The 13,577-nt window shown below is 41.3% G+C and overlaps 1 protein-coding gene across 1 annotated transcript in view; it reads right to left on the reverse strand.

The window, feature by feature from the left end:
- ZZEF1 (zinc finger ZZ-type and EF-hand domain containing 1) overlaps positions 1 to 13,577 on the reverse strand; it is a gene marked incomplete at its 5' end in the record, with an annotated part of 88,890 nt that overhangs the window by 20,113 nt on the left and 55,200 nt on the right. Inside the window, 11 exons of the mRNA XM_025210626.1 lie at positions 1,066 to 1,345; positions 2,298 to 2,431; positions 3,819 to 3,963; positions 4,491 to 4,651; positions 6,144 to 6,406; positions 7,015 to 7,180; positions 8,513 to 8,651; positions 9,695 to 9,824; positions 10,473 to 10,634; positions 11,174 to 11,293; positions 12,361 to 12,525. Coding sequence (XP_025066411.1) covers positions 1,066 to 1,345; positions 2,298 to 2,431; positions 3,819 to 3,963; positions 4,491 to 4,651; positions 6,144 to 6,406; positions 7,015 to 7,180; positions 8,513 to 8,651; positions 9,695 to 9,824; positions 10,473 to 10,634; positions 11,174 to 11,293; positions 12,361 to 12,525 — 1,865 coding nt within the window. The remainder of the gene's footprint in view (positions 1 to 1,065; positions 1,346 to 2,297; positions 2,432 to 3,818; positions 3,964 to 4,490; positions 4,652 to 6,143; positions 6,407 to 7,014; positions 7,181 to 8,512; positions 8,652 to 9,694; positions 9,825 to 10,472; positions 10,635 to 11,173; positions 11,294 to 12,360; positions 12,526 to 13,577) is intronic.

Here is a 13,577-nt window from a genome sequence, read left to right on the forward strand (position 1 = left end):
AGTTGAACTGTGTTAGGTGGTTTGACTACAGACTGTTTGGCAAGCGTTCTCATTTACAACATGAAATAATGATTATATTACTTCCACTTGTTTAAAGCTATCGCACTCCTGGTATGGGATGTTTTTCCATTTAACCACTTGAGGCTCTGACTTCAACAGACATGAATTCTCTTCATTCCATCCCACATTAAAACGTTAAGATCACAGTGTTCTGCTGTCTCAAAAGGGGTCTATGGCCTCAAATCATCAATAACATTGAGATACATCACCTTGAATTTTTAATTTAATTTTAAAACTGAGTTTTCTTCCCTTTCTTCACTTCTTACATTTGAGTAAGACAAGCTTAAAAGATCGGTCTTATTAAACCATTAGCAAATTTAAGCCATATTTTGTTATAGCATGATCCAAAGTAACTTCACATGATACCAAGGATTGTGCACCTTTTTGATTTACAAATCTGTATTTTGTCTTTATAAGTCTGCATGCTTTTCTACTTGGTTTAGTGACTTGTACAAAGCTTCACCCCCTCTTAAAAACAATGAGGAATAAAACAATGGTATATTTAACAAGTGTGGTATTAACTCTTTTTTGTTCAACTATTCTACTTCAAGGTGTTGGAAATGAGACGGGTATCCCAGTTTCATTCCTATCACCAATGCAATGTTGCTATCTCTTTCCTACACACAAGCCTTGTATGTTCCTGGGCTCTTTGACAAACAGTCCCCTCTGTTCTACTCCCAGACTTTCCATTCCCAAGCCAGTTCTTTCTTGACACCCTTATGTGAGCCACCTCTTCCTGAACTACAGGACATGTTGGAATTTAAAGTAAGGTAAATCTTTTAAAGAGCCCAAACCTTTGACTTTCACAACAGTAAACCTGAGTATATTAGGCCAGCAAAATTACCCATCAACCCTAATACATACTAAATTCTATGAGACTTATGGGAGTCCAGAATTTCAGGATCAGGCTGCAGAATTAGCTAGCTTCCTTGTATTAAACACATCTCCTTATCATGCAGATTGTTTAAAATCAATAAAGATAGTATTTGGATAGAACTAGAAAGTACCTGTCCAAGCACACTGCTCCCAGACTGAAGAGAAGATGAGTTGTCTTCCACCCTTCCAGCACTGTACACCCGTCTCCTGCAGCAAACAGGCTGTGTTTGGCTGAAAGGACCTTTGTCACTGCAGCATCGACCTCTGCAGGCATAAGTCTCAGAATTAACTGGCCCAGAAGCCCCAGAGTTAAATGATAGGTTTCATTTAAGTGGCCAGCATTGGAGATTACAACCTGAAACATCAGTGGGAGGATCTGGTCCAAGTTAATCAAGGACATTGTAGAGCCCTTAAAAAAAAAAATTCCCATTGAAGTAGGAGACACAGAAACATATATAGTGAAAGGTTATACACAACCTATTCTCACCCCCATTTTCAATCAGTTACAACTTTCATCAACTTCCAAGTTTGGGGCTGACATTTTCTTGCCTTAACATCTATTTAAATAAATAATATTTTCATGGCAAGGTTGGGGAGTGGAAAACTATATTTAAGCACAGGAAAAGTTAAGAAAATAATTTGGATCTTTTCAGCAAGTACAAGGTGGCATGGAAATAACAAGAAAAGTCACTTCTTGGGCAGTGCTAAGGAGAAAACAGCATTTGATATGAGACGTCCGAAGCCTTTAGAAGTCACAATAAGCATAGGTAAGGAAAAAAAAGTTTAGTGCTTCAGTTTAGGTGTGGGTGGGGAGGGGGTGAGAAGAGGAGAAGACTACAGTAAACGAACTACATAGAGAAAAACTTACTTATAAGTGCAAATCAACTGAGGCAAGTAAAGCTGCAAGAATATACACCTGCAGACTTTGAAAGATGTCAAGTGGCAGAGGTTCTGTAGCCTTGTAAAGCTGCCGTCTGTTATTTCAGTACTTATAATAAAAATACTACATTTCTCATAGCATAGGATGAGGGGAAAAAGATGGGAAATTTCCTTTGCGATAAAATCTGGTGTATAAACCAGGACAGTGTCAAACACCAAGTTTATTTAGGTGCTATAACAAATGCAAACCAAGTTTTACTTGAGAAGGATGTCTCAGAGTTAAGACACGTCACCATATTTTCTTAAATTAATATTCTGACACAAAAGCCACACAAACAGGAATTGAAGTAGATCTTCCATGCCTATATTCCCAGACTTTCATTCCCCCCATGTGATTCATTTTATCTATGACTTCTCATGCTCTTATCTGCTTTGTGACAAATTTTGCTAGTTTGTTGGAGCTTTTAGTACTTCTCTCTTACAGATTTAAAGGGGGGTAGCATAGCTGCCAGCAATCCTAGAATCCTCTTCTGAGAGCATTCAGCAAAGACTTGTTCGTGGCTAGGTGTTAAAGCCTTCTCTGCCAGCTTTTGGGATGGATCTTCTGAATTCTCATCTGTTTTTCAAAAACAAAACAAAACATAAATATTAAAGGATAAAAGCATAGAACATAAACGGTGCTCTTAAAATTATGCAAAACTAAAGTTTACTGTGCAAGTGTGCTCTGTGTCACATTACAACGATTACAATATTATCAAAATTCAAGCAATGCTTTGTAGATTGCACATTTTAAAAGATGTCTCTATAAAAAGCCTTTAACTGTAAGGTAACCATTTAAAGACAGACAAAGTCATACCACTTTTAATTTCAGAGGGAAATACGTTGGAAGGAGCTGACTTTAAATACCAGAAAATCTCAGAAGGAACACGCAAAAGAAACATGGAGGAAAAGATTTAAATGGGGTGTCAAACTCTCCCAGCCTGTTGAGTCAGATGGAGCCAGTCTGCAGACCAGCTTCAAGCCCATAGATCCCCTCCCCCTCTCTCAGCATACTGGATTCAGTGGCTGCTCCAGCCGGTTTGAGACCCAGGCTGTGTGCAGTGTGGACCTGAATGGCCGGAATGATCACCACATGCAGCACAGTCCAGTTGGAGTGGCAGCTGTGCTGCATGCGGTAGCCTCCCTGACCAGAGTGTGCTGCATGCAGCTCACTTTCAGGCAATCTAGGACCCACACTGCATGTGCAGTGCAGTCCCTGTCCTGGCTGGAGCAGATGCCATGTTTGGCACACATACCAGAGTGGGTGCTGCATACAGCACAGTCTGGATGGGACATCTGCTTTGGCTGGACTGCACCGCACGTGGTGTCCACCCCAACCACTCTGGGATTTGGTCACAAGCAACGCAGGTCCCAGACCAACTGGAGCTGTTGCCAGATCAGGTATACCGAAGAAGGGGAAAGGGAATGGGTTGGACCATGGGCTAGAATCAGTCTGTGGACCGGCCCTGCACCACAGACACATGCCATGCTCCACGTAGGTCTGATTAGACCCAGGAGCTGCTCTGGGGGACAGATGATGGGGCTCCACGAGCTAGATCCAGCCCACAGGCCATATGTCTGACACTCCTGATTTAGATGATCTCTGCAAATTAATAGCAGGAAGGTGCCAATGATATTTAAAATACTTGCTTCAGTCATAAGGAGAAAAAAAGTGTTTGAAATGCCAGCAGAAATTTGCCCTGCAAACAAGAGCATTCACTTTGCATTAGAAATTACACTGAAATTCTCCCGAAGCAGAAGGACTTACTAAAATTAAGGGAGTCTTTCAAATCTTGGGGCAGTTATTCCAAAGCAGCAAAATTAGCAGGTCTTGATGCAAAAGACTCTCCACTTGAATTGACTCTATTTACAAATATGCAAAAGAATGGTTGTACAAATACAACTGCAATATCTGTGTGTGGGGGCTATTTCTATGTTGGGAGAAATGGGAAATAATCTTTTACCTGGAAGTACTGAAGATATGTTATCTGCAGACAAGCTTGAATCCGGTCTCAGAACAGCTTTCTTTGCTAAGGCAGCATTAAGATTTCTTTCACCTCCTTGCTCATCTATAGGAGGTTGCATTTCATTACAATGATCACCTTTCCCCTAGAAATAAAACAAATACACTAAGAGATTAGACTACAATGTAATGCATCATATTCCAGTGGTTTTCAGCTGGTGAAAACAATACTTTACATCATCAGAAACTTTCAATGATAAATTATTATAAGAGCCGTAATTTCCATAGAGTGGAAATTTCTCATCTTCCATTTTGCACATAATGTTTACCCAAACATCAAGTGTCCTTACATGTAAAACTATTCAGTTCACAAAATCAACGTACCCCTGATATGTAAGGTTGGGAAAGACACTATTCCTTGCATCCCAGAGACACAACAATGGAGCCCATAAAGAGGAATTATTTTATTTTCTCCCGCACAGTTCGGGATGGGGGACAAGATTTACCTTCAGGATTTGCTTTTAATAAGCAGATCCAGTTAAAGTAAAATCTTTAACCATCAATTGAACATTTGACCCTCTAATGACATCATGTATTACTGCACCCTATACTCCTGTAGTAGAAATGACATATTTATGGGCAACTGAGAGATTCCTAAAGAATTTAGACTTACACTGTGATATGTAAGAGAGCTTCTTCTTGGCCTCTTATCAGTTCCCTTGACTGCTTTCTCATCACTATGTCCCTCCTTAGCACCATTCATGGAAGTGGTCTCATTTTTGGAGAAAGATTCACCTTCTGGCAACATGCAGAGGAGAGCTAAATTTTTCAAACCTGTGGGAGAGGGGAAAAAAAAAGATTATAAGAGCTATTTAGAGACTTGATGCCAAAACATAGGGCCTCTCAGACAAAAAATAGAACAGAAGGGTACAAATAATGAACTAACAAAAAACATTTCTCAAGTCTCAACAGTAAACTAAACTGGGCCTGAAAATGTGTCCTATTGTTTTCAGGTAATTACATAGTTTAAATTAGCTAACGTAACAGAGAACAAAGGGTAACATATTGAAAAGATACAATCAAGGTAAAAATCACAATTAAAATGAAAAACAAGCATCATGACACTATGAGAGGCAAAAGATTTAAATGTCTAACTTACTTTTAATCTTATAGATTGCTTAAACATTTATGCAGCAAAATCCTGCATTAGTCAATTAACACAGAATGGTGGAAACTGGTATAGATTTGTGACATTTATTTTCTGGTAACAATCTTCAGCAATATGCTGGCCAGCAGCTAGAAACCCCAATGTTAGTTTTAAATATAATCTTTAACTTTCATATATACTATATACAGTGATCTGCTCTGTCACCATATGTTGCACAGATCAGAAACTTATTTTTATGAAGTTTTATTCAAATCAATGGAACTTTTCCTGCAGCAACATATTTCACATCAAGAATAGGTTTAAAACAATTTCACTGATAGTGAATGGAGGGCAAAATACACTTCACTTTTTTTCTCTTCTTTCACTATTCCCATGCACAAAATAAGCAAATCTATATCAGCAGCCATACTCTCTTCTCTTGCTAGAATATGACAGGGATAGTTAACAACTGAGATTTCTGCGCATTGTCTCCAGTGTTTCCATGCACAGATTGTCTGAAAAAACCTACTCCTCTGTTTCATGCTCCATGGGCAATAAGGACACTGTCCATGGAGATATCAGACATTTATACAATAACTATAAGTCTTAGCCAAATGCCCTCAGATACTACATAGTGGGTGCATCTACACATGCAGTTAGCATGTAGCAAAAACTCCAGCACAGATCGCACCAGTTTATTTCTCCCAGGCACGGTGTTTACATGTGCATCCAGGACTGTAGCACATTGAGTGAGCAGGGGGCTCAGGGCTGCTCCACCTCAGTTCAGTGTGCGGCGGAGAGGCTGGCTAGGGCATGAGGGCGTTACAGCGTGGGGCCAGCTGGCAGGCAGCCACCGCATTGTAGCAACCTCATGCCCCAGCCAGCCCGCATCACCATTTATATGCACATTTCAAAGCATGTATCTACTATGCTGTAGGATAGTACTTGTTGTGGACAGTACTATCCTACAGCATAGTTAATTGATTTACTGCATGCTAATAATACATGTAGATGGTGACACTTTACTGCTGAGATAATTAGTCAGCTTCACAGTAAAGCGCGCACGTAATTGTACCCAGTGCTTCCCTTTCCTGGAAAACTGCAAAGTGACTAATCAGAGACTTTGTAGAGGGAACCAGCAAGAAACTATTTGCTTTAATTCTGGAAGGTCTGAGTCACCTTTTCCATGCTGGGCTTTCATTAGGCAGTCTCCAATGAGTTGTATGCACTGATGCTGCAGATCTCTGGCATGACTGAGGACTTGTGACTCAAGTTTTTCTCCTTCTACTTCTTCCCCACTGGCCAGGTCTGCACTGTAGAGCGTCAAAGAAGCAAACAGCAGCCACGAATAGTTGTGGATGTAAGGCTGGATAAGCCTTTGTCGATCACTGATTCGAATGGTTACCATCGGGTACACTGTGATGCTGTGAGTGGGCAGGTGACTGAAAGAAAGTATTAACAGTTGAAAAGTTTAATAGTTTTCTTGGATAAACAAGTAATAAGGGATTAATGTATGTGAGAAAAGGCGGCAAAATAAAAAAGAAAGCATGCTTCAAAATTCCAAACAGCTCAAGTAGTGTGATTTTCAGAGCTCCTGTTGCAACAAAAGAACTCTGAATTCATACTTGCTCACGAACATCCTATCTCCCTAGAACTGGAGTTCTAGAAATCAAGTTTATGTGAAGACCTTTGGTATCAATCAAGGATTAGTGCCAGTAAGGAAAAAGAAAGCATCAGTATGCAGAAAGTGCTTCTTTTCTATTCACCTACTACTACTTACCAAAATTTTAAACACTTCTGAGCAATGAACAACTTCTATAGCTACAAGTTGGAAAAAGCCTGCAACTAATTTCCTTTGGAGTCTGGGCGAGGATTCAGAATTATAGCAACTTTTGCTGGATGAGTTTTTGGTGAAAGGGTTTAACATTTACTAACTTTCCTCTAATGATGGCAATTTGGTAATCTCATGTCAGGCAGACACTGGAGTGAAATTACTGCTTTTTTTTAAAGCAAGGTGGGAGTATGGGATCACACAGTAATACAGTAATACCTGTCAGAGTACTTTTTGGCAGAATAACATCCATAACAAAGATCAAAGTCATCACAAACGTTGCAGTTCATCCGACGACCAATAATAACACCTTGACAGTGATCGCAGGCATACTCCATATTAACCATTTCATGGTCATCTTCATGACCTTCAGGTTTAACTCCACCTATGAAGAATTAAAAAAAAAAATTCAATTTAAAAAAAGACCTGTGCGGTGTCTACATCTTCTTATTCTAAAAATTTTGAAAAACCTTCCTCTGAAGAAGAAAAATCTTTTCCTTTCTCAACTTCTATACCAGTGGTTCTCAACCTTTTTAAGATTCAAGGCACCCCTGGATAGACCCAAAACAGCCCTTGGAAAATATCAGCTCTTAGTTTTCACTCTTTTTTGCCTACAGAAAAATAGAGCAGTTTTTCTATTGCAAATAATTCAGAAAGACTACAACTATGGATTTCTACTTGAAATCTTTGGCTGAATCCAGATGTGCAGGCACCTGTAATCTGTGGTGCTGCAAACGTCCTTGCAGTGCTACAAACCACACAAGTTGCATGTTAATTAGTGTGCAGTGCTGCTAATTTGCAGTGCCAGGGCAAAATTTGCTACCAGGATTTCCCAGTAGCAAAAAAAAAAAAAAAACCTGGGGAAAACGCAAAGCAAACCATGCCAAAGTGGAGGGTGCCAGGACAAATGCAGAGATGGGGGAGCAAGTAGCCCTCTCCTGTCTCCATGCGCTGTGGAGCCCCCATGCCGAGGTACCCTGCATCCCAGCCAGTCAACTCCTTGACCGGCTGGGATGCAGGGTGCCACAAGATGGGGGAGCAGGCAGCTCTGGGCTGGTTGCTTCCCTGTAACTTTGTGCCTCAGCACAGGGGCTCCGCTGCAGAGCCCCTGCGCTAAGGCATGTAGAGTCCCTGCACTGAAGCACACTGAACCCCAGCACAGTGTGCCTTGAAACAGAAGCAGCTAGCCCAGGGCTGCTTGCTCTCCTGTCTCGAGGCACCATGCGCCCCAACTAGCCAGGAAGCAGCTGGCTGGGGAGCAGGGTGCCTCAACATGGGGGCTCCACAGCGTGTGGAGACAGGAGAGCAGGCAGCCGTGTCAGCTAACCCATGCCAAGGCACCTTGTGCCCCAGCCAGCCCCACCCCACCACCCTGCAGCACATGAAGCAGTGGGAAATGTGTCCCACTGCAAAGCAGACAGGCAGGGGTATGCACTGCAGCACAAATTTGTGCCATTAATATCTGTGCTGCTGCAAAGGCTCTGGACCCGGCCTTTGGGTCTATCTTGTGAATCATGTTTGATTTAAAAAGAGAGTGGTCTTAGTTCTCTACAGTTGAACTGAGGTTTGCAAGTTGGAGTACAGTGAGATGATATATCCTCTTACTGTGATGCTGTATTTTCAAGGGGCTTTTTCTGGTTGAACACCATTGTTCTATACAAATCTGGGGAAAAAAAAAAGTTTAAACTCTGGGCATATTTTCTGACAAGATCCTTACCTAGGAAACAAGTTTTACACAGATCCATGTCATTACACTGTAGACAGCGGTAGCGATGCCATGGTGCAATCTCATCACAACCGTCACAGGATATGTCTACATTCAACAGGTCACAGTAACGAGCAACAAACATGTGCATCTAGAACAGTAAAGGGACACCATTTACTTTCATAATCTTTCTTAGTTCTGAGAAAGCAGAATAGTTCCCCACCCCGCAGAAAGAAAACAGAGCAAGACAGCCCCATCCTAAGGTACATTTCAATAGCCCAACCATTTAATAGAAAGCCAACGAGAGATAGGTACTTCCCCCTTTTGTGTCTTTGAAAGTTTCTTATTTAATAGGGGTGTGCAAAACAGGCCATATTCGATTCGAATTCGGCTGAATCAGGGACAGTGATTCAATTCATCAATTTGGATCATTGTCCCCGATTCAATTCGGCTGAATCCGAATCTGAAGATTCGATGATGATTCAGAGAATCAGCGATTCGGCCATGGACACAGCTTTAAATGCTTTTTCTACATACCTCAAAGTACCAGGCATGGCTCGTGAATGCTGCAATGGTGGGGCGGATGGAGCATCCCACAGGGGCATGGGCCCACCCCCGCCATGCTTGGCAGTGAACCCGGAAGTGGACTAAAAGTACTTCTGGTCCACTTCTGGGTCTGCCACCGAGCGCACAGGGGGGTCCCTTGCATCCCCCCCAGCTCGGTGATCAGTGTAGCAGGACTCAGAGTGCCCCTCCCCCAGACCCAGGAAGCACCAGTTGCCGGGCCAGGAGGGTGCAGGGGGGCCCTCCAGTGCATTCTCCAGTGGACCGGAAGTGCTTCTGGTCCACTTCCGGGTCTGCTGTCAAGTGCGCTGTGGGATGCTCCATCCGCCCCAACATGTCAGCATTCACAAGCCTCCTGGTATCTTGAGGTATGTAGAAAAAACATTTAAAGCTGTGCCTATGTCTGAATCATCGAATCTTTCGGAATCAATTTGGAGGGTTCCGATTCAATTTGGAGAGATTAAAGGGTCTCCATTTGATTCGGATTTGGAGATTCAGCCTCTGAATCGGGCCAAATCTCCACCGAATAGAATTGAGGACTGAAGCTTTGCACAGCCCTATTATTTAACATCTTCTTTAGATTTAAAAAAGGGAGCTTGAAAGAATGAAGTAAGCAAAACATGAAGTCACCTTTCTCTGCTTCTCAGGGTCTGCTTGGGCTATCTTTTCATACCAGGTCTCAAACATTATATCCTGACATTCATCCATCCACTCACAGTTTTGCTTGTAGTCTGTAATTTCATCTTCTTCACTCCACTGACTTAAAAAAAAGAAACAAAGAAAAGCCCAAAAAACCAAGCTTAAAATTTAGTTTGAATGCAATCAGACTTCATAACAATGTAGGCTAGGGTAGTTTATTTTAAAAACAAAAATCCAAACTTATAACATGCTGAGGGAACAAGTTCCCGATATTTATATTTCACTTGGATAACACCACAATATTCCAGGGACTTCTTTTACAAAAAATATATTTAATTAACATTCATGCAAGATCCCCAGGGAAATTCTAGATTTGCAGAACTCTGGGTTAAATCTGCTAACCTTAGTTTGCCTAGAGTCTATTTTCCCTCTAAAGCAAACTGGAAAGTGCAAAAGAGTGCTGAGATAAGCATGCTTTGATATGCAGAGCCAACACTCATGAATGAAGAACAAGATGCCAACTGTCTTTGGGTTACTTGCCACCAGTGCCATGTTGCTCAGACTTCTGCTAGTGCAAATGCTATTGCCTTATTACACTTTGGCCAAATTGCCAGAGTACTTAAGTGACTGCCACTTGGGTGCTTTACAAAATTCTACCTCCTTTGTCATTACTGTTTTTCCTCCCTGCCTGTTCCAACAGAGTTCAGAATTGACCCTTGCCAGAAATAATATCAAAACCAAGTTCTATATAAAACATTAGTCTGCTTACCTAATCACACTGTCATGAATACTTATGTTTTCTTGTGACATGGTCATGAGGAGATGTGGTAACTGTATTTCAACAAAGAAGGAAAGATCATTTGGTTCCCAACTCATATCCAAAAGGTGAAGGAGGGTTGTCTGCACACAGGATAAGGCAGGGAGCAATGATCTAAACAAATTGGGAAGAGAAACCATGACAGCTTTATCCTAAAGCTGAAGCAGTATGATTAGGGAGAAGTGGAGGCTGGGAAAATAAAATACTAATGACTACAATGTTTTAACACATCTATTCTGTGCTAAATTAAACATATCAGGACTCCATTTCCCTAATCCAAAAACTTTAAAAATGTCAATAGTTCTAACCAAAAGTCTGTCCCGCCATGCAACTGTAATGGAGAAGTGCACAGTAGAGTGGGGAGACTGCTAATACTAAGGTTTCCTTGATTTCTCAAAATATACTACAGAACATTTACAGGTATTAGTACACACTTTAAAGTATACTGACCAGTTAAAAACTATCACCATAAACAAAAAAGTGATCTAGTATTGTGCTTTTCTATGTACTAATGAGTAAAATTATATTGAAGTTATTTTGTAATCTCATTTGAAACACAAGGCCACATATCAGAAGCAAATAGGAAGGAAGCTATAAGGACAAGTGTAACAAAAATAAGATCCCACACCACATAGGTGAGCACTCTCCCATACCTGTCATTTATGTTACTAAATTCCTTCATGGCATTGACCAAAAATAAAACGAGCTGATAGTAGGATTGTCGAATTTCTTTGTGCAGCTCAGCACCACAGCCTTCAGAGTTTCCAAAATAACTAGAAGTCCAAAAAAAGTATGTTTAGCAGATAGGGTCCATCACTTCATTTTACACAGTAAACGGATACCACAAACTATGCAAATACTAAATTAAACACTTACCATAAGTAAACTGATTTTCAACTGAGCTTTAAAAAAACTGACTGACATTGCACTTGGAATCCCTAATAAGAATTGTTCCAAGGGTATCAATGATATTGAGGTCAACCACAAAGTTTGACCAAGGACATAAAGGGGGTCATTTTAGTGAAAGAAAGCACAAAAAGGCCAATGCATTCACAAGAAAAAGCCACCACTGAGAAACCAGCTAACAGAGCTTAGACAGCATTGTTAAGAAGAGGCTAGTTTGGGCAGTAAATTGCAGGCAAATTAGAACAATCAAATCTAGAGCCACATGAACATCACAAACTTAGTTTCCCTGCTTGGACCATCTCCAAATATGCCTAAGACGATAAATATTCATGAACAACCAAATGACTAACAAGATATACCATGTACCACTCTAAAACATCTAATTTTACAACCACAAACCTCACCATAGAACACCTAATCCATTACATGTAGAAAGGAAAAAGTGACAATAGAGACACACATCTCCACATTCAAGAGGCTGGCGGGCACTAAAGAGAAACTGAAGCTAGGTTTAACTTTATGAACCAACCTAGACTTAGGCAACAATTTAAACGGAGTCAACAGACAGAAGGCTGTAGAGGAAGAATGGCTTGAAGGCTACTCTGGTCTCATTTTTTTGTCTGTTGTGATCCAGTTAGAAACATGGGAACATTTCCACAGCTACTCGCTACTAAGCTGCATGATCCCTATTGGCAGGACAGCTAGATCTCCAAGTCCCACTTTGAAAAGTTAAACTTCTAAAATGTGGCATGGAAATTGTGCACAGCAACATAAATTTTGATCTCAACACCATATACACATTTTTTCTGGTATCTGCATCCACTAGGCTATCATTAATTTGGACTGGTTTAACCCTCTAAAACCAGTAAACAGTCAAAGCTTACAAAGGCATCATAAACAGCACTGGGTGAGATTTATCAAGACAAGAACTTACTTGGTAAAGTCTTTCTGGCAGGCTAAAAGTTCCAAAAGGAAGAGTATACAAGATGGATAGAAACAGTGTGGCTGTCCAAGGGATTCTAGGCACTGGCGGGTTGTTTTCAGCGCTTCCAAGATACTTTGACCTTGGGCTTTTCTTAAAGTGAGGACCTTTAAAATGCTAGAAAGAAAACAAACTCCCTTTAAGGACTTCAAAATACTTGTGTTTCATGACTTGTAATGCAACAGACATTTGATAAGTTAAACAAATTTGACTTGCTGGCATCTAAATCTACACTGTGTTCTCCCAAATCTTTGTAAGTAAAATATTTATTATATTTAATAATAATAATACACCAAAAGTCAGAGCCAGGGGTAGAGCTGAACACAAAACTCACGACTCAATCTCTATTTCAGCTTCTAAGTTGTTGGTTGGGTCTAGAGGCATGCTCTCCAAATTAAATTTGCAGACTGGTATTTGATTTATCAGGTTGAGGCACCCTCTAACTAATCAAAGATTATTTATTTATCCAAGCCCTCCCAGCACTGCTAAGCAGCTAGAATTTCCAGAGACATGGCTTTCCCCCAACCGCAGTCAGAAAACACTAGTCTCCTGTTAGCAGGCTTGATGAAGCAGGACAAAGGGAAGCTGAGAAGAGAAAGAAAACGTAGTTACTGAATTTACTGAAATACAAGATGAGGTTCCCTCCCAGCTGGCATGGGGGGGAAAAGTCTCTCATCTTATAACCTCATAAAAGGAAATCTCACTAAATACAATGTCTATCATTAAACTGCTGCAGAAACCAGCATGTGCTCTGCAACAGAAACCAGCTGTGAAGTTGATTAAATGCAGCCAACACTGAGCATCATTATAAAAACACAGGGCTCACATTGGACAAATACACTGATAATAACCTATCACAAGAATAAGTTAGTATAGCCCACGGGCCACATCCAGCCTGCCAGGCAATTCCATCTGGCCCGTGGAGCCCTTCCATAACCCCAGGCCTTTGCTGCCCCTCTGCAAGCCAGTGCTTCCATGCAGGAGGTGTGGCTCTGGTTGCTAAGCAACGAACCCCCACCCCAGCCTGGCCTGACCCACCCCCAGCCCCAAGCCAGGGGGCACTGGAGATAAGAAGCCTCTACCTGGCCAAGGCTTTTGCCTGGCCACCCTGAGGCTGTTTCTAGCCTGTGAGCCTGGAAATGCTGGTACGGGCCCCACCAGGCCATGAC

This window comes from Alligator sinensis, unplaced genomic scaffold, assembly GCF_000455745.1.
Source record: "Alligator sinensis unplaced genomic scaffold, ASM45574v1 scaffold419_1, whole genome shotgun sequence".
NCBI lineage: Eukaryota > Metazoa > Chordata > Crocodylia > Alligatoridae > Alligator > Alligator sinensis.